The 23,223-nt window shown below is 45.7% G+C and overlaps 1 protein-coding gene and 1 pseudogene across 2 annotated transcripts; one reads left to right on the top strand and one right to left on the bottom strand.

The window, feature by feature from the left end:
* Positions 1-1,340: 1,340 nt before the first annotated feature.
* On the bottom strand, positions 1,341-19,283 carry Tdrkh (tudor and KH domain containing). 2 transcript variants are annotated; one of them, XM_051157665.1, is made up of 14 exons: positions 19,152-19,283; positions 10,016-10,165; positions 9,025-9,131; positions 8,200-8,389; positions 7,264-7,403; positions 6,854-7,175; positions 4,812-4,972; positions 4,536-4,708; positions 4,327-4,391; positions 3,883-4,034; positions 3,628-3,729; positions 2,520-2,616; positions 1,955-2,046; positions 1,341-1,821 (listed from the first exon to the last, which is right to left on the bottom strand). In XM_051157665.1, the coding sequence occupies exons 2-13, from the start codon at positions 10,137-10,139 to the stop codon at positions 1,997-1,999; spliced, it is 1,683 nt and encodes a 560-aa protein (XP_051013622.1). In that variant the 5' UTR covers positions 10,140-10,165; positions 19,152-19,283; the 3' UTR covers positions 1,341-1,821; positions 1,955-1,996. The 2 variants fall into 2 exon arrangements, with proteins under 2 accessions (XP_051013622.1, XP_051013621.1); XM_051157664.1 differs by lacking the exons at positions 1,341-1,821; positions 1,955-2,046; positions 2,520-2,616; ... (3 more) ...; positions 4,536-4,708; positions 4,812-4,972 and having other exon boundaries at positions 7,033-7,175; positions 8,300-8,389.
* On the top strand, positions 10,702-11,559 carry LOC127199530 (cytochrome c, somatic-like; annotated as a pseudogene).
* Positions 19,284-23,223: the final 3,940 nt, after the last annotated feature.

Below are 23,223 nucleotides of genomic sequence, written 5' to 3'. Positions count from 1 at the left end.
TTTCTTTCTCCCCTCTATCCTCCTTTCTCTCTTATCTTTCTATCCTACTAGTGTTGGGGAAAGGAGGGAAAAGGGAAGGGTAAAGGGGGAGGATGTAGACGGGCGTGGTGGCGCACGCCTGTAATCCCAGCACTCGGGAGGAAGAGGCAGGTGGATCTCTGTGAGTTCGAGGCGAGCCTGGTCTACAAAGTGAGTCCAGGACAGCCAAGGCTGCATAGAGAAACTCTGTCTCAGAAAACCAAAACCAAAACCAAACCAAAAAAAAAAAAAAAAAAAAAGCTATTATTGTATACAGTTTATTATTTAATAGAAAGGGGTATGTAGTGGATGTAAACATGTTTTTGTTTTGATCCCAAGTGTGGGATGGGAGCAGACTTGTGAGATAGCAGGTGATGTTTATCTACCAGATGACAAACAACCTTGTGTGGGGGCTTGGTTTTTGACAACTGAAACACATCTTATTACAGACTCAGAGAGGAAATACAGGAGGCGGGGTGGAGGATTTTTGGGTCTTGGTATTGTTTGGCTGTTCACTGCTCCACTTCAAGACGCTCCTAGAGAGAGCAGCTCCAGAGAACGCTTCTGGGCTCCAGGTTCCAGGTTCCAGCAGCAACTTTGGTTGAGTTGCTGGTCTGCTGAAATCCTGCCAACTATGCAAGGGGAATCGCTCCCAGGAACTGAGTCCAAAAAGGTCTACTTCTCCTGTTCCCAAAAACCTCTTTTCCCTCCTGTCTAGGGTAGGTGGGCTGGAAGGGAGGTTTAGCATTACAGAACCCCAAGTAAAACAGGTTTGGAAAAGGTCGAAGCCTACATTAAGTAGTCACAAGTTTCAATGATGTCTTACAATACTTTCAGCAATGGAAAGATACCAGAAGAAAACAGGTCACCTGAAGTTTTTCAGTAAGTTTATGGTGAGACCAGGTTTCTAGACTCCTAACCTAGGCCCTCTCTTACAGGGTGGGTGGATTTTGTGTACATGCGGAGGGAGTGGCTGACTTCTGAAGTGATTTTACGGAAGGACACTTCTTCCACGATGCCTCTGTCTGTGCAGCACCTGGCAGTCACCACCAGGACTGACTCCGTTAGGACTTCGCCCACACGCTACTTCTGAATTGTGACTGAGTATGGTTTTAGATAGTTTTCTTGAGAACTTTATTCAGCAAACAATATCCCAAATTACTTAAGTAGAACTACACATTCTTTTTCTCTTTCTAGGTGTGTGTACATACATACTAGAAGTTTACAACATTTCTTTACAGCATTCTCCCTTCTGTTTGTATTTAACTAAAGTTCACAAAGAAATAGCAGGAGGGCTGTTTAAAAAACAAGACTATCTCTAGCCACCTCATCAACTGAGCGTGAGGGGTAATGCTCTCCTCCCCACGCGGCTTTTAGATATGTTTATGCTGATTTTTGCCTTTGTCTCCTGACAACTGCAGTCTTCTGAGTCCAATAATACTTCCTGTAACTACAGTCACCTGATAAGGTGAGTCAGAAATCTGTAGAATCATCATTTCCAATGCCCCCAAACCTTGGCTGTTTCCCAGCCTCAAAAAGAACACAGCCTAGCAGTAATGCAAATTATTCCTGGCAGAGGGGAGACTGGGCCTGATGTGAAGAGGCTAGAAATTACACAGCAGCAGTCAACATTAAAAGACGGGAGGAACCAGAAGACTGAAATGGAGAAATCTGTTTGCCTCCATCTGTCGCTTCCTGGTAGGTCCAAATGGAACAAAATGGATTTGATCCACAGCAAGCAACAGCTAAATAGAGGAGGACTTCATGGCTCTGTCACAGACTCCTCTCTCCTGGCACCAAATCCTGCCGAAGACAGAGGCAAGCAAGTTAAGCTGCTGCAGAGAACTACACAAAGGCACGGGGAGCAGGGACAAACGGCTCTGCTGTCACCCTCATTACTTTCCTGTTGCTACAGAGAGATGACAGTGCCACTCACACAGCAAAGCAGATGGCGGATCCGGCAGTGGACGCCCAGACCTCAGAATAAGTCCTCTTCGAGGTTGTCATCACCAGGCACAGAGGCAGCGTCTGTTGAGCAGAAGCAAGAACAGGTGGTGTCCACACTCCAGCCAGCACTGCTGGTGATGCTCAGGGGAAGACGGGGGATGCTGCTCAGTGTCCCGAGAGCCATGGGGACGCTGCTCAGTGTCCCGAGAGCCATGGGGACGCTGCTCAGTGTCCCGAGAGCCACGTAGCTTTGTTTTTAGACGTGGTCTCGTGCAGTGCAGTCTGGCCTCAGACTCGCTATTTGGCTGAGTATGACCTTGACCTTGAGGTACCCCTCCTTCCACTTCCCAGTGCTGGAATTACAGGCATATGGCCTCCTAATTGTGTCCTGCTCAGCTGGGAGTCTACACCAGGGCTCCGCATGCTGGTCAAGTTCTCTAGCAGTCAAAACACAGTCCCCATCCCAGAACCAAGCTTCAACGTAACCTAATGTGGGCAGATTAAGACACACTTTCACTTTCACAGATGTTGTATGAAAGTACCACTGTTGGTACCTGATAAGCTGAGGCAGGACAGGGTGTGTGGTATCTCTTCAGGGCTCTCTTTGGTCTCAGTGAGTATGCCGGCAAGAGAAGCATCCGCTTCTGTGGCCTTTGGGCGTGGAAAAAGAGAAAAAGGAAAGAGTATCTTGACTGGTGGGAAGGGAGAAGCTGTCATTTGGCTGCTGAGAAAGACACAATGTCCTCAATCACAATTTATTTGTTTATTTAGGTTTTTGGAGACAGGGTTTCTCTCTGTGTAGCCTTGACTGTCTTGGAATCGCTTTGTGGACCAGGCTGGCTTCGAACTCACAGCAATCCGCCTCTGGGACTAAAGGCATGTGCCACCACGCCCGGGGTCAATCAAATTTTAAATCAGTTTGGAAAATGAAATAATCTAAAGGTTCCTATGACAGCATAAGCGTCATCTCATTAAAGTTGGTCGGCTGAAGGTGACTCTGGCTAAGAACACATATTGCTTTTCTTGAGGACTCACTCGAGTTGGATTCCAGGCACCATGTTAGATGGCTCACAATCTCTGTCACTTCAGGAGATCCAGTGCCTCTTGCACTCTTGGGCACACACACACGATTAAAAAAATAAACTGTTAGGAGCTATAGAGATGGCACAGTAACAGCACTGGCTGCTCTCCCAGATGATCCAGGTTCAGTTCCCAGCACCCAGATGGCAGTTTACACCTGTCTAAGTGCAGTTTCAGGGGATCTGACACCCTCTTCTGGCAGGGGATCTGACACCCTCTTTCTTCTGGCTTCCTAAGGCACTAACTATATGCACGTAGTGTAAATACACATGTAGACAAAACACACACCTTTATGAAAAATCATTCATCTTAAACATGGCTGGGTGGGGTGGCGCACACCTTTAATCCCAGCACTTTGGGAGGCAGAGGCAGGTGGATCTGAGTTCGAGGCCAGCTCGACTACAAAGAGAGTCCAGGACAGCCAGTGACACAGAGAAACCTTATCTTGAAAATTAAAAAAAAAAAACCCACAAAAATATTAAAGACTGAAATTGATAAAATGTTATGACTGGACACTGTCTTCATGCCTCTCCCCACCGGATTTTCCTGGAAGAAGCACCTTAAGTGGCCACCATGACTTACCATGTCCTTCAACATGTCTGGGACAGTTCCGTTTTCTTCCGTATCTTCAGGAATTTCGACTGCATAGCCTTTACGAACTAATTCTAGGCCAATATCAAGTTTCTAAGAATGAAAAATATAAAAGGAAATGGGTTCTGTTTTAAGGGAGAGCAAGTTTGCAACTGGAAAGGGGTGAGGTGGTCAGCAGTCCTCCAAGGCAGAAGGAAGGAATATGAGAGGACGCCGCAGCAGGCAGCGTGTGATCGGCACCCTCACCTTCCCATGGCTGGTGTCATATAAGTAGATCTTGGGCCAAGTTGAGATTCCAGTCTGGACATAGCTGGAGATCCTGGCCACCAGAGGCTTCCAGTCAGCACAGTGAGTGAGTCTGTCGAACTCGTCTAGAGCCGCCTCTTCCCAGTGCTCACCTGCAAGAAGACGGTGACGGGAAATGAGGAGCCGAGCCTCAGGCTGCCGAGAGCAGGTCAGTACTGGTAAGAATAGGAACGCACCTTGGAAAGAAACCAAAGCAACCTTTTTATTCCCAGGAGTGTACTTATGTTCTCTGGTGGGTTTGGACCTGACTCCCAAGCAAGTTTCTATCTTGCTCTCTACTGCTGATAAGGGAAGGCACTCGAATTTCCAGAACTCAAAAAGGTTGGGAATGTGAGAATTCCTCTTATTTGGAGGTGAAGTCAGTAGGGGGCATGGTTTGCTTACCTGAGGGGGCAATCCGTGCCAGACTGCATTCTATTGCTTGAAATGGGAGGCTTAGGAAGTCGCCCCTAAAATGAAAGACACTGAAATCAGAATCCCAGGTTTATACGTGCTCCCACCTAAGTGCCCTGGATGGCACATACTGACTGTACGGCCAGGAGCGAGCCGACAGCTGAGCTTCTAGCGGATTCCCCACGGGCGTCTGCACTCACCTGAGGGCCCTGAGCTCCTTCAGGGGGCAGTCTCCATTATCTCCAAAGTCAACGAAGTAGAGGTCCAAGTTTCCGTTTTCCAAGGTTCCGAGGACCCGGGCTCGATACCAGGAACCGTTTGTAGATAAGGGCGCTGCTACAATGTCTCCCACGTGCACAGTCAAGTCCTCAGGCTGTACGTGGGTGGGGAGTCAGGAGGGGCTGGTTATGAAGTGGTAGCTCACAGCTAGGGAGCAGCAGCAGGAAGAGAACACGGCAGCGCATGCGGCAGCTCACCAGGCTGTTGTCGTAGTGCTCGGTCATCTCGCTGACCAGCTTATCCAGCTGCAGGCTGCGGGAGCCAATGATCTGGATCCAGAAGTGGTTAGGGTGCTCAGCAGCAGAGACATACACTTCCAGGTGCTCGTCGGCGTGGAAACTGAAGTCAGGACTGGGAACTGAACACAGGGTAAGGACGGTGACCGCATCAGTGCCATCTCTGGCCGGAAACAGAGACCGCAGCAGGGAGATGGATGGTACAGATACCCAGTGGCTGGTGACCATTTTAGAAATGGTTAGAGGGACAATTTGGTGACTTATACAAAGACGCCCTGAAGGGATTGTTATCTTCTGTAGCTTAAGTTTACACTGCCATTCTCCACGTACTTAGGGTTAGGCATCAGTTATACTGAAGGCTAAGGCTTAGTCTGTTGGCTCTGGCAGGTCAGTAGACAGTACACAGAGAGCAGTTCTACTTATTCCAGATTCCATTCCACCAAGGATTTATTATGTGCTCTCTGGCAAGCCTATTAGTATCATTTAGGGGCTCTGACTGTTCTTGTTCAAGCTAGCACGTTTGCATAGAAGAGGAAGCCAATGACCATTTCATTCTCCAATAATGGCATTTAGAAACAGTAATGAGACAGGGAATAAAAAACAACAACAAAACAAAACCAGGCTGAGAGGCTGGAGAGATGGCTCAGAGGTTAAGAGCACTGGCTGCTCATCCAGAGGTCCTGAGTTCAGTTCCCAGCAACCACAAGATGGCTCACAGCCTTCTATAATGTGATCTGATGCCCTCTTCTGGTGTACATGCAGACAGAGCACTGTATACATAATAATAAATAAATCTTTAAAAAAAAAAAAACAGGCTGAGAATTTCTTATGTAAAAACACATGCTTAGATATGAGCGCACGGCAACACATGGGTGCTCTATAGCGGTCTCCGTGCCCACCTTCCACCCAGCCTCAGGAAACACTATCAAAGAGGGGACAGAAATGACGTAAGGACCAGAAGACAAGGGATGTTGTAAAACAGGTCTCTGGGTATCACATGGAGGTTGCGTGCATGAACCCACTGCTGCTGTGGTTACCTGCACCAGATCAAGCCAGTTAAGATGCCAGCATGGACCAGGGAGGGGCTCCTGAGGCCCCACACCTACCTGGCTGAGGGAATAGAGGCAGCTGCTGATGCTGGGGAGGGACAATCACTGTTCTTTGCCACTCCTAGGTTACCCACGCCCCAGTGCACAGCCCCACATCCGTGCAAACGTGGGTAGCAGCAATGAACTCAGTGGATTATAAAATAATAAAGTTGGGGGGAAGATGCATTAGGGGGGCACAAAGAGCGTTAGGTATCAAGATACACTGTACACACACACAACCTCTCAAGATCAAGAAAAAATATGATTTAAAGTAAGTGGGTCAGATGTTAAAGGTATGCCTGGGGCCTGGGGAGGATAGTTCAGTGGTCAAGTTCTTGCCATGCAAACATGAGGCTTGGCCCCAGCTCCCACACAGAAACCGGAGTTTGGTGGCACATGCTTGTAATTCCAGCCCCTGTGCAGGGAGGCCAGTTGGCCTAGGCTAACCAGCAAGCCCCGTGTCCCAGTGAAAAACATGAGGTGAGTGGCTCCTGGGGAGAAACACAAAGCTCACCTCTGGTCTCCATGCACATGCACAGGTGCCCTCCTGTGGACACACATTCCACCCCATCCCTGCATGGACACACGTGCACATGGCCCGTACACGCGCACACGCACACACATATACAAAATATGTGTAGAAAGAGGATATAATAAAAATTTAATTATTTGATGTATTACTCAGATCTGTTTCCTTGTCAACATATTTCTATCTTAGTTTCCTTCATTAGCTGTACTCACAAAATTACTATTAATGTTTGGTATTAATCTAAGTAAAATATTACCAGAAAGGCATTATCTATGATGACAGATGGAAATCACAGAAACAGAATGTGTAACTGTTTCCTATTTTAGGTCAGTTAATCCAGCATTCCTGTCTTTCATACGGTTGACAGGCTCCTCTTCACTACATACTTTCAAACATGGACGTCTCTGGACTGCTCTGGGCACCAGAACTCTGAAAGCTGTCATCATTGGTTTTCTCCGAGGAACCTTCTTTTGGTCCCACAGCAGCCGTGTCACCACCTCCTCTGTAGAGAGGAGCCTCCAGGGGCGCAGCGGGCCCCGCGCTCGAACTGGTGTTTTTCCACAAAGCTGCTTCTCCTGCTCCTCCGGGCTCCATCACTTCGTCTCTTCTCACACTGATTGGCTGCTTTCGTGGGACTCTGGTTTCTGCAGAATGGGCAATTCTCTTCCGAAGTTCCTCATCTTCTGAAACTTTCTCCAGTATCAGATGCTGTGGGAGACAAGGCAGGGGTCACTTCTGTGTAGTCAGACGCTGACACGGTGGCCAGAGGGCCACCTTCACTCTCAGGTATACTTGCCTTAGCTGCTGCCACTTCCTTTTGTGTTCCTGAGATTTTTATAAGTCTCGAGAGCAGCAGGGTTCCCTCTGATTCTTTGTCGCAAGTGATTTTAGCTCCAGAAGCCTTGCAGATAGATCGAATTGTCTCGCCGCCTCTCCCTACATTAACATATAAAAACCTGTCCTTTTCTCCAAGCCAACGGTCACTCTACGAGAAATCACTATTTTGTGCAAGTTACAGAATGGAGTCGGTTCCCATAAGCAACTTGAGTAGAACGTGAGACAGAAATGGGAATAAGGAGCTCTCGAGAAAAGGGAGTAGAGGGCTCTGTTTACACTTGCGCTTTGGGTAGATTAACTTCGAGTCACTCTCACTTTTTGGCTGCAGAGCAGCTACACTCTGTATTTCCTCTGTAAGTCACATGGTGCAGGCTGTATCAGAACCCGGACTAGGACAGGGCATCTCTTTGCCTCTAATAGCAGCACTCAGGAGTGGTCCAGGGAACAGCATACAGGCACCGTGATCTCTCAGTCACTGCCTTCAAAGGTCTAGGGTACTGTGGGCATGTCTAACATTGCTACTCTATTTTGTGTGTACATGTGTGTGTGTGAGAGTGGACTAGGGTCTACCACAGCACATGTGTGGAGGTCACAGAGCAACTGAGTTCTTTCCTTCTGTTATGTGGGGTCTGGGATGGAACTCAGGTTGTCAGCTCAGCTGCTACCTTTATCCCCTGAGGCATCTCGCTGGCCATAAAACCCACATGCCAGACTCTGATCATACTCTCCTTCATTTCTTAACAACACCAGCAACTCTGAAACCAAAGTACTGAATTAAGTGTGTCTCTTTTCCCTAACAAAGTGAAGGGAAGGCCAGGAAAACCCTTGGAACCGTGGGAAAGACAAGCAAACGTAAAGAATGAAGTGACCAGCAGAGGGGGCTGTGCGGTGGTACCTATGATTCTGCCCACAGATCTCTGGGGGACTGAGAGCTGCTCAAACACTGGGGTGTTCTCTGTCAGGATCTGATGGATTGCTGCTTTGGCCTTGCACACCTGCACAGGAAAACCACTGATAAGCAGCACTCGCTCGTCGCCTGTGTCCTCTGTGTCCACATCGATCCGAGCACCTGTCTGCTTCCGAAGCTGTGGAGAGAGGGAGGCACATACTTTAAAGAATTTCAATTTGGGCCTAGCTAAGGACACGCCAAACCCTGGAGGGAGGTGGAGCTGGCCGTAATTATTAAAGACCCTCATCTACCTGTGTTTATACACAAAAATTAGTGACAAAGGTAATCCAAATAGTTAATTTAAAACCATCTTTCTCTGTGTTTACAATCCTTTCACTCTCTGGTTTTGTTTGGATTTGCAAAAAAAATTTTTTGGGGGGCCTAGGGAGCAAATGCAGGTAAGAGTAAGCACATTACCAATGACCCACATTCCCATTTTGCTTTCTTGACATTCCAGCTGGACAATGACAGATAAACAATAGCTAGGCAGCGTCTTTACTGTCATTTAATGGGAGCTCAATAACTACCTAATAAAAATATTCATGCTGTATCAAGTTAAGAATCAAATACTATCTCAAGCTTAGTCATCTACCATCTGAGGGGAAGCACTCATTTTTAGAAGGAACACAGTGCAGTTGGCTTACTAACAAGTCCCTGTAGTTTTACAAACGTGTGCAGCACGGGTGTTCTGCACAATGTGCTAAGAGGAAGGAAGCAAGGAGCCAACAACAGAGCTGGCCTCGTCAGGCGGTCAGACGCTCACACACTCACCTGCTTAATGTTGGCTCCCTGGCGGCCGATGATGAGCTTCACAGCCTCCTGGGGAACTCGCATCTCTATCTCAATGTCATCTTCTCCAACAAACGTCAATCGCTCTTCTGTGCAGACCATGACAGACCAGACTTAAACACGCTAAAGCTACTACTGTCCTTGCCCTGACTCAGAGACACTGTCAGAGACATTGAGCCAAGAGACAACTGAGGATGTCAACCACAGTGCAAGACATAGCATCTGAGTGTACATCAGACAGTCCCAAAGACGTATAGCTCAGAGGCAAGGCTGCAGTGTGTCCAGTACTCTACTGAACCCCTCCCCCTCTTCCTTTCCTTTTTGAAAAAAAATGTATTATATATAGTGTTATGTCTGCATGTACTCCTGCACACCAGAGTAGGGCATCAGATATAATTATAGATGGCAGTGAGCTACCATGTGGTTGCTGGGAATTGAACTCAGGACCTCTGGGAGAGCAGACAGTGCTCTTAACCTCTGAGCCATCTCTCCAGCCTGATCATTTGGCATTTTCATTGGGATACTATTTCAGACGTTAATATGAAAAAAGATTCGGGAGAAAAAAAGTTATGAGTTTTTAGGACACTAGCTTAAGACATGACTCCTATGAAATAGGCCAGAAGTTGATGGAGGCTTCTGGAGGCTTCCATTAGTCTAAAAACCAAGTTTTATAGTGCTCATGTCTTTGGGACCTGTTCTCTGAGTCCGGCTAGAGAGAGGCAGGAGAATGAGTAATGTATATTTAAAAATCACACGGTTGGTTTTGCTACGGGGAGGAGTCAACAACCTCATAGTGAGCTCCCCTCAGAAACCAGTTTTCTAATAGCGAATGAAGAAATGATATATTTTCAAACGTTTCTCACAGAAAACCAATTATGTTTTAACAAACTACCGGTTAGACAAGGGCAGCTTTCATTTCAGCTTGAAAGAGTGAGATGGACTGTGACTGCGGGCACTGCCTGGGTTCACACACCTCTGCTTTCCCTGTATCGGCGGTAGAGGATGTAGGCAACTGTTGCACTGGCTGGGATTCCAAGGCCCAGGGCTATTTTCTGAATAGTGGACAGGCTTGTCCATGAAGTTCGTTCGGTGGACATTTTCTGCTGTACTCCGACTTAACACCCTGGAACGAATCAAGAAGTAGTTTTTGCCACTTCTCTGGTTGACAAAGAGGAATGGAAACAAATTATACTAGAAACCAAAGCAAACCAAACCCAAAGAACACTACTACTAAGCCAGCTGATGGTGATGCAGGCCTTTAATCCCAGCACTTGGGAGGCAGGGGCAGACTTAAGTATGAGGCCAGCCTGGTCTACAGAATGAGTTGCAGGACAGCCAGGACTACACAGAGAAACCCTGTCTCAAAAGCACAACAACAACAACAGGAATAATTAAGAGAAAGAAACAAACTACTACTACCTATTTTCCTACTTCAAAAGCTCTACTTTAAAAAGAGAGTCTATTTCATGGAAAAAAGTCTCAGAGTACTAAAAAAATGTTAGCTAAGGTACATGAAATACATGGACACACATTTCACCTTTTCCCTGAAAAACTATGCATTAATTTTTAAAGACAAAAAATGAAAAATTAAATACTAAAAAAACACATAGTGGGCGGGATGTTCATTTGTTGTGTTGAGCGGCTGGCAGTGAATTAAAAATGGGTGATGTTGACAAAGGCAGGAAGAGTTTTTGTTCAGAAGTGTGCCCAGGCCACACTGAGAAAGGGGGGTAAGCATAAGGCTGGACCAAATTTCCATGGTCTGTCCGTGTGGGCGACAGGTCAGGCTGCTGGGTTCCCTCACACAGATGCCAACAGGAACAAAGGCATCCCCTGGGGAGAGGGCACACTGATGCAGTGTCTGGGAATACCAAAAAGCACATGCCCGGAGCACAAATGACCCTCACTGGTATAAGGAGAAAGTAGCCGGGCATGGTGGTGCACACCTATAATCCCAGCACTCGGGAGGCAGAGGCAGGTGAGTTCGAGGCCAGCCAATCTACAAAGCTAGTCCAGGACAGCCAAGGCTTGCTACACAGAAAAGCTCTGTCTTAAAACAAAACAAAACAAACAAACAAACAAAAACGGGCCGGGCATGGTGGCGCACACCTTTAATCCCAGCACTTGGGAGGCAGAGGCAGGTGGATCAATCAATGTGAGTTCAAGGCCAGCCTGGTCAACAAAGTGAGTCCAGGCCAGCCAAGGCAACACAGAGAAACCCTGTCAAAAACAAAAAACAAACAAACAAACAAAAAGGGAGGGGGAAAGGAGGGCTGGAGAGATGGCTCAGTCGTTAAGAGCACTGGCTGCTCTTCTAGAGGTCCTGAGTTCAATTCCCAGCAACCACATGGTGGCTCACAACTATGTATAATGAGATCTGGTGCCCTCTTCTGGTGTGCAGGTGTACAGGCAGATAGGGCACTCATACATAAAATAAATCAATGAAATCTTTTAAAAAGGGGGCAGGGAGAAAGGGCAGACCTAATAGCTTATCTTAAAAAGGCTACTAACGAGTAATTAAAAAACAAGTGTCTCATGGTTTCTAATGTATACCATAATTTAATTTATAAACCAGAATAAAGATCATGAATCCAGACAAAAACCATAACAATGTTTTGATTGGATGCTTTACTGACTTAATAAAACTGACTTGTAGTAAACTGGAAGTGATCTTTTTAAAAATAACAATCCCAAGCCTGGGGTACACACCTTTAATCCCAGCCTGGTCTGCAAAGCGAGTCTAGGATAGCCAAGGCTATACAGGGAAACTCTGTCTTGGGAAAAAAAAAAAAAAAAAAAGCCCAAGCAGAACAAAACAATCCCAATTCCAGTTGTATAAACACTATCACTGCTCTCCTTTTCTCAAGACAGGCTCGAACTTAATTAGTAATGTTTAACTTTCCACAAAGATAGAAGTATCAGCCACTGAATGGTTTTATACCTAGATTTATATAACTGGACATATAATTATATTTAAACACTAGGGAAATTCACTGTCTCAGAAACAAGCAGAAGATACATGTGTTTCAAGTTTACAGGCAGTGATTAAACATCAGGAAGCAACTGTTTATTCTTTTTAAAAATATTTTATTTATTTATTATGTATACAGTGCTCTGCCCCCATGTGTGCCTGCCTGCCAGAAGATCTTACTATAGATAGATGTGAGCCACCGTGTGGTTGCTGGGAATTGAACTCAGGACCTTTGGAAGAGCAGACAGTGCTCTTAACCTATGAACCATCTCTCCAGCCCCCCAACTGTTTATTATTGATGATGCCAATTTAATTAGAATTCCCTGTCAAAGATGTGGCCCTTTAGTACCGAAAAGGCATTTAGTGTGGTTTTATGAACAATATCAAATAGAAAATTAACACTGAAAAAACCCCCCACATATAGTTAGATTTCATATCTAATTACTTAAAATTCTTTATTTATACTTTTGGTCTTTCCAGAAGCTGTGGTCTGCAAGGAATGCCATTTTAGGTCTAGTAAAGGTCTTGGCTTTTTTTTTTTTTTTAAAGGTATAGTCTTTATTTACTGTCTCTACATCTGGCTTTCTTTTTTCTCTCCTCCTTTCAAAGATTTATTATTTAGTTTTATTTTGCTTTTGCCTGAGCACCTCCATGTCTGTGTATCATGTGAGTACAAGGGCCTGTAGAGGCCAGAAGAAGGTGTCAGGGCTCTTGGACCTGGCTATTAGTTGTGTGCCACCAAGTAGGTGCTGGGAACTTAACCCAGGTCCTCTGCAAGCGTAACCTAGCTGCTCTTCAGCCACCAACTGGCTTCTTTTTACTGCTCAACCAAGAGTAAAACAGAGCTGAGCTCTGCCATGCTCCTTCACCAGAACTCCCCAGGTTAACACAGATAACGTGCATGAAGCCGTATCTTACTAGTTTGCAACTGCAGAAGCCAGCTACTTTCACAAAAATCCCTCCTTCATCTCTATGCCTTTCCCTTGGGTTCTCATCTTGTTTCCCTGCCTGGCAGGAGAATCCTGCGTGCTTGCCTGTGTATGGGTACAGGTACCTGAGGAGTCCTAACCATGCATGCCCTGCAGGAGGAGTGCCAGGCAGGTGTGAGGTGCCTGATGTGGGTCTTCTGGAGTGTAGCCACCTCGTCAGCCCCACAGCTCTCCTCTTCCTGTAAACTCCACGGTGACTCTACTTACACTTTCCACAAAAGGTGGCAATGTATCTGTCCTATGTCCTCTTCTTGAATACCCTCCCACTGCTCATCAATTGTACTGTTAAATCCAGACATCAATTTGCAGTTCCCTTATCACCCGATTTTGCCACAGTATCTAGCATAGCTTGTGATACCCTCTTTTCTTTGTCCATTTCCTCCCTAGAACTAACTCCTAAGTGGCAGGCAGTGGTCCTTACAAGTGATCCCAGTGTTTTCCTTCCCTCCCTCCCACATGTTAGCTGAATGTTCTACTACTGAGGTATATATCCCCAGCCTGACTTTTTGACCCTGGTCTTTCTGTAGCCCAGCCTGGTCCTGAATGAACTTGAGGCACTTTCTGCCTCAGTCTCCCAAATGCTGGGATTATAGGTGTGAGTGACCATGCCTCCCAGCCTTTACTTTTTTTTTTTTTTTTTTTTTTTGGCAGGATCTCACTAAGTTACTCAGATTGGCCTTAAACTTAAACTGACTCTGTGGCCCAGTGAAGCCTTGAATCTAGAAGCCTCTCCAACAGCTGGGATTGTGGGCCTATAGCACTAGGTCTGCAATATCCTCTTTCTGAAACATTTTCTTCATTCAGCTTTTCCAACAGTTTTTTCATCTCAATTTCTGGTTGGTATATCAAGTCTTGCTTAGCAGTTCCTTCTCTGTCCTGCCTGTCTTTAAACCTCTGAACACTGGAGTGTCCCAGGGACCCATCTTTGTCCCAAGTTCTGTGTTCTACCTCACTTCCTGGGTGATCGCATCAAGTTTCATTAATGGCTTTGGCTTCAAATCCCCTCCTATGGGCTGATAGCTCCCCAGTTTGTAGATCTACTTAGAACTTTCCTCCTAAACTATGGGTTTGTAGTTGGCACAGAACTCAGCAGCTCAGGATGGACTTGTGACCCTCCCATGCCAGCAGCTAAGTGCCTGGTTACAGGCTCTCTTCCACACACCCCGCTGTCCGCAACAATCCTGACGGTGGTCACGCGACCCTGACCACTCTGTGTTCCTCTGCTGCTATGTCTGCTCTCTAACACTGAGTGAGTCTGGGATGTAGCTCAGTGCTACCGCACTAGTATGCTCAAGGCCTTGGTTCAATTCCCAGAACCGTGATATGTGCAGAATTATATTTACATTAATACAATTGCTTAAGTATGTCCCTGCATCTGCTGTCATCCTTTCAGCTTATCCTCAAAGCTAGAACACATCAAGTAATGTCTCCTCTCAAAACATTCCAGTGGTTTTCCGTGTCGCTACAATTAAAAGCTAACTCATTTGATAACTTGCAAGGTTATTTCTCATCTCTACATAAGAATGTAAATTCGTCAGGTGCACATTATTTTGTTCCTGCTTCAGCGCTTAGCAGACATTAACCACTTAACATTTGCTGAATGAATTCAATTTCTCTTAACTTTTTTATGTGGCTGTTAGCTGCCTAAATGTAAATTCCTTAATGGGATGGAAGACAGTTTGCAGTTGGATCTTTGCTTGCCGTCTCCACAGCCTCACGTTCTTATTCTTTATTTGCTGTGTGTGACACATGCCACCTGTGTCTTCTGAGCGTCTATTCTTTCAAGTTTCCCCTTTGACACTGCCTCTTCTGAAGGCTCGAGGACCGCAGTGCTGCTCACATAGGCCACGCGACTCCAGAACAGCACCTGCCTTTACCCGGCTTCCTCCAGCCTCCTGGCTTTACTGGTGCAGTTACAGCACACTAAGGGCTTCTATGTGCAAGGTACTTCCGTGGCGCTAGGAACACCAAGATGAAAAAACTAATGTGCTGAGTAGCTACTACTCTTCAATATTCATGGACCTTGTAAGGTAGGAAATAATACCCTCATTTTTACAGAGGTACATATGTACCTGAAAAGTTTATTTAACCAGTCACCTAGAGTTTGAGGTGATATTAGAAGTTTTTAAATTTTTTTTTATTTAAGCTTATAGGATAGCAGTGCATAATTCTTTATTTTGATCAACTTTAATTCAAAAATTAATAAACACTGGTAGAAAACTACAGATTATTAAGAATATTAAGATGCAGCAGTACAGAACATAACGTGAGCAGGCAGGTGGCATGCCCTTGTAATCCTAGCCCCTGGGAGGCTGAGGCAGAACGACTGCCCGCTGAGGATCAGCAAGGGCTACACAGTGAGGCTCTGCCTTAAGGAAACATGACTAAACTCAAGCATAATGGGTCCTTTTTTTTTTTTCTTTTCCCGAGACAGGGTTTCTCTGTGTAACCTTGGCTGTCCTGGACTCACTTTGTAGACCAGGCTGGCCTTGAACTCACAGCGATCTGCCTGCCTCTGCCTCCTGAGTGCTGGGATTAAAGGCGTGTGCCACCACTGCCCTGCTCCATGTGTACTTTTTTTTTTTGAGATGGGGGTCTTACTATGTAACCTTGGAACTCACTACGTAAATCAAGCTGCCCTAAAACTCAAGAGATCCTTTGGCCTCTGCCGCCAGAGTGCTGGGATTAAAGCATGTACTGCTTATCCTAGGCCATAATGTAGTTTAAATGAGAACTGTTTAAACATGAGCAAATATAATTTGTTATAATTTGTTTCCAGGTACAAAAATTCAACCCAGATAATAATAAAAATCTTGGGTTGGGGTAATGCTACACACTTGCTGTACAACCCTGAGGACCAGGGTTTGGATCCCAGAACCATGTGAGCTCAGGAGGCGCCTAGCTTGAATCCAGCACTTGAGAGGCAGAGATTGGGTTAACTGGCTAGCTAGACTAGACAGAACTGGTGAGCGCTGGGTTTAGTGAGGGACCCTGACTTTATAATAAAACAGAGAAACTAAGGAAAACAATTTGATGTTTTCTTTAGGCTTCCACACACAAAATCTACAAACACAACCATGAACATATGAACAGGCATATAGTATATACACATATAAAATTAAAATATTTTCATTTAAAAACTATTCTAAGTAAGGCTAAAAACATATACATCACCCCAGAACCTACTCTGGAATAAAACTGACCATTAAAAAAAAAAAAAGAAAAAAAAGCTAGAAGGAAAAAAGCAAGAGAAAGAAGAGATAAGTATGAAAATCCCACCCTAGAGAGCAGATACACACTGGTAAGGAGGTTAGGGGTGGATTTGTATTTCCTACTAGTATCCGAGCTGTCCCGCACGCTGCAGGTCTAACTTACTGGCAGTGTTCCTGTGCCTGTGCCTCAGGGTCCTATAAGCACTTGCATCTGGCCTTGGAGAGTTTTACTGACCAGAATGGAATACAATTCTTCAGAGAATCTATCAGGGGTTTGACAATATATTTTTTTCTTAGTAATTTTAAACAAATTCAATCTGCCCTCTTAATCAAACTTATGGCCTAAAGAAAAGAACAGAACCTCTGGGCATTCAGGTGTCTTTGTAGATTTGGAATAGTTAGTTGGTATATTTAGTACATCACTTTAGCGACACAGCATTAACCTGAGAAGCTGGCTTTCCCTGACCATCCACCCACACTCAGTTTTGAGGAGAGAAGGGATGGTCCTATGGAAGAAGCCTGCTTCTTCCCCACAGCCTCTTTTGGGTCTAAGTCGCCCAGGCTAGTCTCTGGATCCTCTGCCTTAACCTCCTGGTAGTTGGTACAAGCATTTACTACCACCTTTGACTCTCCCCCCCATCCCCCACCATACCTTTTAGGGGAAAGAGAGGTTGAGTTTAATATGGCCTGAGGTTTTTTGTTACTTTCCACAAAAGTTTGTGTTATATAAACACCTTTATATTTACTCAAGGAAAAGAAGCATGTTTGGCTTCATAAAGGAGATTTGTATTTATGTAACTTTCAAATATACTAACTTCTGAATTGCTACTTTCCTACATCAAGAAATAATTTATTTTGGATGTCTAGAAAAGATTTTAGTTCTTTTAGCTTCTGGTTCAGTTAAATACTGCCAGTAGTTTGTTAAGAGCTATATATGCTGAAGGTAAAAGGAAGAATTAGAACTCCTGCTCTGGGGGCTGAAGAGATGGGTCAGTGTTTAAGAGAACTTGCTGCTCTTGCAGAGGACCCAGGTTTGGTACTCGATCCAGGACCCCGCTCTGGCCTTTGTTGGCACTGCATGCACACAGTGCACTGAATCCACACAGGAAACACTCATACACAGAAAATACACAGAAAATCTTTTTAAAAATTCCTGTTCTGGAGCCAGACATGGTGGCACATACCTATAATCCCAGCCCTCTGGAGGCAGAGGCAGGCGGATCGCTGTGAGTTCGAGGCCAGCCTGGTGTGCAAAGTCAGTCCAGGACAGCCAAGGCTACACAGAGAAACCCTGTCTCCAAAAACAAAACAAAACAAAACAAAACAGAAATCCTGCTTTGATATACTCCACCTAGTAGGAGAAATGCACTAAAATAACTAATAACATGACAGTGTAAAAACAATATTGTCAATGCAGCCATAGAGAGTTAGGGCTTTATAGGCTTATTTCCAGATAGGGCCAATTGAAAACTATCTTAAGATACATTCCCAGCACTTGGGAGGCAGAGGCCAGCCTGGCTACAAAGTGAGTCCAGGACAGCCTGGGCTACACAGAGAAACCCTGTCTCGAAACAAACAAACAAACAAACAAACTAACTAACTAACTATCTAACAAACAACCCCAAAAGATACAGCTCAAAGTGATGGAGATAGTTCAGTGGTTAAGTTTTATTTTTCTGGTCTTAATCCAACTCTAGGAGATCTGACACCCTTTTCTGGCCTCCACATTCAGGCACACATCTACATAAATAAAAGTAAATTAAACTTAGAGAAAAAGATATAGTATATTTATCTCCTGCCAATTTACTCAAGCTAATAAATACTGAGTATCCAAAATGAACTTGGTTCTGAGGACATAGCAGACAAGAAAGACTTAGCTGCCTTTGAGGAGCTTTTTGGATGACAGGGGAGGTGTGTATTCCCTAGGTGAAAATCAAAGTAAATCTATTTCTTTATGGCATAAAAATCAAAGAATTTAAACTGTGACAGATCATAAGGACTATTTTGTTCCACGCATGTAACAACTGGGGAAACTGAGGCTTAGAAACAAAAAAGGATTTCCCTAAGAGCATATAGCTGGCTCATCATTTTTAAAATACGCACGGGGAATAACTTTCCTGAATGCCACTCACGAGTCTGCCTCTGTGCAGAGCCCAGAGCACTAAATGATCAGAATCACAGTCAACAATGTCTCATGTTTCTGGATCTGCATCCAAACGTTCTGGCCCCTGACCCCTCCATAAGGCTTTCACAGTGCACAACAGGCTTACAGCAATTTTTAATCACATTTATCTATTTAACCTGTGCAAGTGTGTGTACCGGCATGGATATAGAGGTTGGAGGACAACATATGGAAATCAGTTCTCTTGACAATTTTGTGCCAAGAGAGAGGCGTGAAGGTCAGAGGGTAATTTTGTGGAGTTCTGGCCTAGCTTTTTACATTGTTTTTGGAGATTGAGTGCATCTGGCTTTCCCTTTGATGGGTTAGCCGTCTTAATGGCCCCTCTTAGTTTTGGTTAATGGCTCTGTCTGTTATGAGAAGAATGAACTGAGAGCAGTAGCCACGGGTAGAAAGAGCAATAGACGACTAAAGCAGGTACCAATAAGAGAAAAACCAGAAGACGAGTGGGGAGTATGGGGAAGGGAGAGGGCAAAGTCAAGGAGTTAGTTGTAAGGTTTCTGAATGGGGCACTTGGTAGATGGTATGCCAGAAAACACTGTGAGGGGAGCGTGTCACTGGGTGAACGCCTGTGACAGGGCTTGTTGGATTTGTTGGGTCCATTTGACCAACCAACAAATCTAACTTCAGCTCCTGCAGATAAATTTGTGCTAAGAGAATTGCCAAGTGATACCTTCTTAAGGGATGCGCTAATAAACTCAAAGCAGGCAAGCGAACCAAGATTGTACTTAAACACCGATGAGGGTTGAGATCATAACCTCAGCACAGAGGTGAAGGCAAAAAGATCTGGGGCTCAAATTCATCCATTAGCCAAGTTCAAGGCCACCTTGGGTAACATGAAGTCCTGTCTGGGAGTGATGGTGGCGAGGAAGCCAGGTATCCAATCCCCAAAATACCAGTACCTGAAAGGTGGAGGCAGAAAGACTGACACCTTAAGGTTGCCTACAGGTCAAGTTCCTGGCCGGTCTGGGCTGACGACAAGAGAAGGCGGCTCAAAAGCAACCCATCACTCAGACTGAACCAACCAACCAAATAAAGAGAAAGGAAGGGGGGGGGGGGGGGGGGGGGGGGGGGAGTGGGGGTGGGGGAGACACATTCGCTCCAAAGTAAGAGTGTAGAGGCGCTCGCTTGAAGCAAAGAGCTGGACGATTCCCCAGTTCAAAACCAGCTTCACACAGACGCCGTCAATAAATTGTAACGAAACTTCCCTGCAGCTATCAAACACCTACCGGGCTAAGCTGGGGGAGAGCAAAAGGCAAATTAACATAAAGGGCCCCCTCGTTTCATAAAGAGCCAGCCTAGGACTGCGAACAGAGCTGCGGCCAGCTGCCCTAACCGGGGGTGGGGGTGGGGGGACAGAGTCCGGTTACCGGCGCCCGGCACAGGTGTCCCAGATGGAGGGCCTCGACACCTGGCTCCCCCCCCCCCCCCCCGCCTCCCGGACCCTCGGTCCAGCACGTCTGCCTCCCGGTTTGCCAGGCTGCCCACCGCCCAGCCTCTCCCACGCCCCACACTCCCGTCCCGAGCCCCGCCTTTACCGCTCCTCCAGAGTCGCGCGCTCGCCTCGCACCTCGCCGCTGCCGCCGCCCCGTCGCCGCCGCTCCCTCCGCGCAGCAGCCTAGCGGACCGCACTTAGGCATCCGCTCGCCCCGCCCCCTCGGCGCGCCCGCGCCAATCAACGCTCGCTCTGAAGTTCGACCAATCGCGCTCCTCCGCCGCAGCCAATCGTCCCGCGGGCTGCCGTGAGCGACGTGGCTGGGGCGCGCCCACGTGCAATTACCCGGATGAAAGTCCACCTGCACCAGCCAGTTAGGAGCCCGGGATGGGGAGTAGCGGACGCTGCTAATGGAGGCTTGCACCTGGCTGAGAATTAAGTAGCCAATTAGAGGCGCCTGGAGCCGAGGAGGGTGGGGGCCTTCCACCCGCGAGGGACTTCGGCGAGACGAGGCTCCCGGGGTTGATCCCGGGCGCTACAGAATCCAGAGCCAGCGGCTCTTGGGGGATGCCGCCTCCTGGTGGGATGGTGCAGCGCCACTTACCTGTTTGGGTTTTTTCTTTTGTTTTGCTTTTTGGGTTTTTCGAGGCAGGGTTTCTCTGTGTAGCTTGGCTGTCCTGGACTCACTTTGTAGACCAGGCTGGCCTTGAACTCACAGTGAACCACCTGCCTCTGCCTCCCGAGTGCTGGGATTACAGGCGTGCGCCACCACATCCTGGCCACCCCTTGGGTAAGAGAACCCCGGCCTCACGGAAGTGGAGACTTTTTTTTTTTCCCCCTCCAGGCAGTGATTTACTTGAAAAACTGAATTCCAGCCGCTGCCTGGGTCATTCCCGGACCGTTAGGAACGGTTGGCCTGCTTGCCCCTTCACTCTGCTGCTGCGAAGGCACGGTTGCTCCGAATTCACCGGGAGATGCTTTGCACTGTCCTGTGTCATGCCTGGCGCGCGATGAGGACTCAGTAAACGTTTGCTGAGTGAATACACTATTGTGTCTGGTCATTCAGATGCCATTGGGTCAGCTGTCCCTTTATTACTGTTATTTTAGGAGACAGGAGCTTGCAAATTTCTCTTTGCTCAGGATCTTGAGTTTCTGGGGCTTACAAATGTGCTTGGCTTCTAGTCATTCAATATATATATATATATTTGGATAAATAACATGCACCTTCTGGAAGATTCACAAGTAACAAAAGGTTATTGCGGAAAATGTCATTTACAGGCAACCAGTTTCTTGGGAAAATTTTCACAAGCCATTCCATAGTTAAAAATACAGGTAAATTATTTTTACACAGTCGAAAACATGCTATACATACAATTTTATGACTTTTAAAATATATTCTAGAAAGCATTTCATAGCAATGTACTTCGCTGCCTCACAGGTAAATCTCAAGATATGACATGGGTGTGGAAGATGTATTGAGCCAGAACTGTGATAGGATGTTTATTTTCAAGCATACTTTACTTTGCACTTAAAAAGAATTTTAAAGACAGTACCAAGCCCTGGATGGCTTGGAACTCCCTGTGTGGACCAGTTTTGGTTTTATTTTGTTTTGAGACAGGATCTCTCTCTGTAGGCCAGGCTAGACTCAAAAACTCACAGAGACCCACCTGGGCCTGTATGACCAAGCTTCCTTTGGCTCTTATGTAACTATATCATCATGGTAAACACTTAGGAATGCAAGCATTAGCACAAAGGATTGTGCCACGTCATTCCATTTGGATGAACATAGCTTTGCAAAGATTTTCCTGCAAATGTTTTTCCAATTTTCATTCAATTAACAAAATTTGAAAAGTATTTGATTTAGTATTTCAGATTGTCTTCCACAGATGTCTGAAAAGTTTTGCACTCATCAGATACTCATGAAAAAGACCGCTTTGGTACTATATGTTGTCACACAGCTTGATTTTTTTTTTTTTTTTTTTTTTTTTTTGTGGGCAATCTGATAGTGGAAATTACTATGTCCTTCCAACTTTATTTTTCATTTTATTATAAGTAGGGTTGTATGTAATGTGTTTAAGTGCAATTGTATTTTTTAAAAAATTGCTTACATGCTTTGTTAATGTTTTACTGGTTATTAAATCTTCTCTTAATATTTGTTCATTGTACATACGTTAAAAATACGTCCCTTTTTTACCAGTTTATTCTGTTTTGCATTTTTATTTAAATAATTCTTATTTTTATGATTATGAGTGTGTTGCCTGCATGCATGTATATGCACCATGTGTGTGCCCGGTGCCCATGGAGACCAGAAGAAGGTTCTGGATCCCTTGGAACTGGAGTGACAGGTGGTTGTGAGCTGCCATCTGAGTGCTGGGAATCGAACCAGGGTCCTCTGGAAGAGCAGCCAGTGCTCTTAACTACTGAGCTATCTCTCCAGCCCCTATTGTATGTAATTTCAAACTTTATGATTTTGCTGTATGCTGTACAATAGCTCTTTGTGTATGTGTGTGATATATGCACGTGTGTGTGTGTGTGTGTGTGTGTGTGTGTGTGTGTGTGTAAGCCGGAGATCAAACACAACACAGACATCTTCCTCAATCATATTCTACCTTGAAAAACAAGAAGAAAAAGCGGGACGGGGAGAGACACCTTTAATCCCAGCACTCGGGAGGCAGAGGCAGGCAGGTCTCTATGAGTTTGAAGTCAGCCTGGTCTACAAAGTGAGTCCAGGACAGCCAAGGCTACACAGAGAAACCCTGTCTCAAACAACAACACAACAACAACAGCCCCCCTCCAAAACAGACAGGGTCTCTCACTGAACCTGGAACTAGTGTTTAGGCTAGGCTAGCTGGCCAGGGAGCTGCAGAGACCAGCGTGTCCCTTCACTCCCTGGATGCACCACCACACCAGGCTTTTTATGTGAGTGCTGCCAATCCTAACTGAGATTCTTATGTTTTCGAAGCAGGCCTTTAACAGGCTGAACCATCTCCACAGCCCCAGTCATTTTTTTTGTTTTTTTTTTTTTTGTTTTTTTTTGTTTTTCGAGACAGGGTCTCTCTGTGTAGCCTTGGCCATCCTGGACTCACTTTGTAGACCAGGCTGGCCTCGAACTCACAGCGATTCGCCTGCTTCTGCCTCCCGAGTGCTGGGATTAAAGGCGTGCGCCACCACGCCCGGCTGCCCCAGTCATTTTTATGTAGTTGAATTTATCAACATTTTTTTATAATTTTTGGGCCCCATATCACATTTAGAAAAGTCTCTCTCTACTGAAAATTATTTTTAAAGCCCTTGTTTTTCTTAAAAAGACATTTTGTATTTTTGAATGTATACATTTTTGATCCTTCTGGAATGTACTATGGCATAAAGATGTGAGATGTATGACTTTGTTTTATCTA

Source organism: Acomys russatus, chromosome 15, assembly GCF_903995435.1.
Source record: "Acomys russatus chromosome 15, mAcoRus1.1, whole genome shotgun sequence".
NCBI classification, from domain to species: Eukaryota; Metazoa; Chordata; class Mammalia; order Rodentia; family Muridae; genus Acomys; species Acomys russatus.
This window is presented reverse-complemented; position numbering and strand designations above follow the sequence as displayed.

Coding starts and splice junctions, on each gene's coding strand:
- Tdrkh (XM_051157665.1), bottom strand. CDS start 10,139: ATGTCCACCGAACGAACTTCATGGACAAGCCTGTCCACTATTCAGAAA. Junction 8,390..9,024: donor AGGGAGCCAACATTAAGCAG/GTGAGTGTGTGA, acceptor CTCTCTCCACAG/CTTCGGAAGCAGACAGGTGC. Junction 4,709..4,811: donor AGCACTACGACAACAGCCTG/GTGAGCTGCCGC, acceptor ACCCACGTACAG/CCTGAGGACTTGACTGTGCA.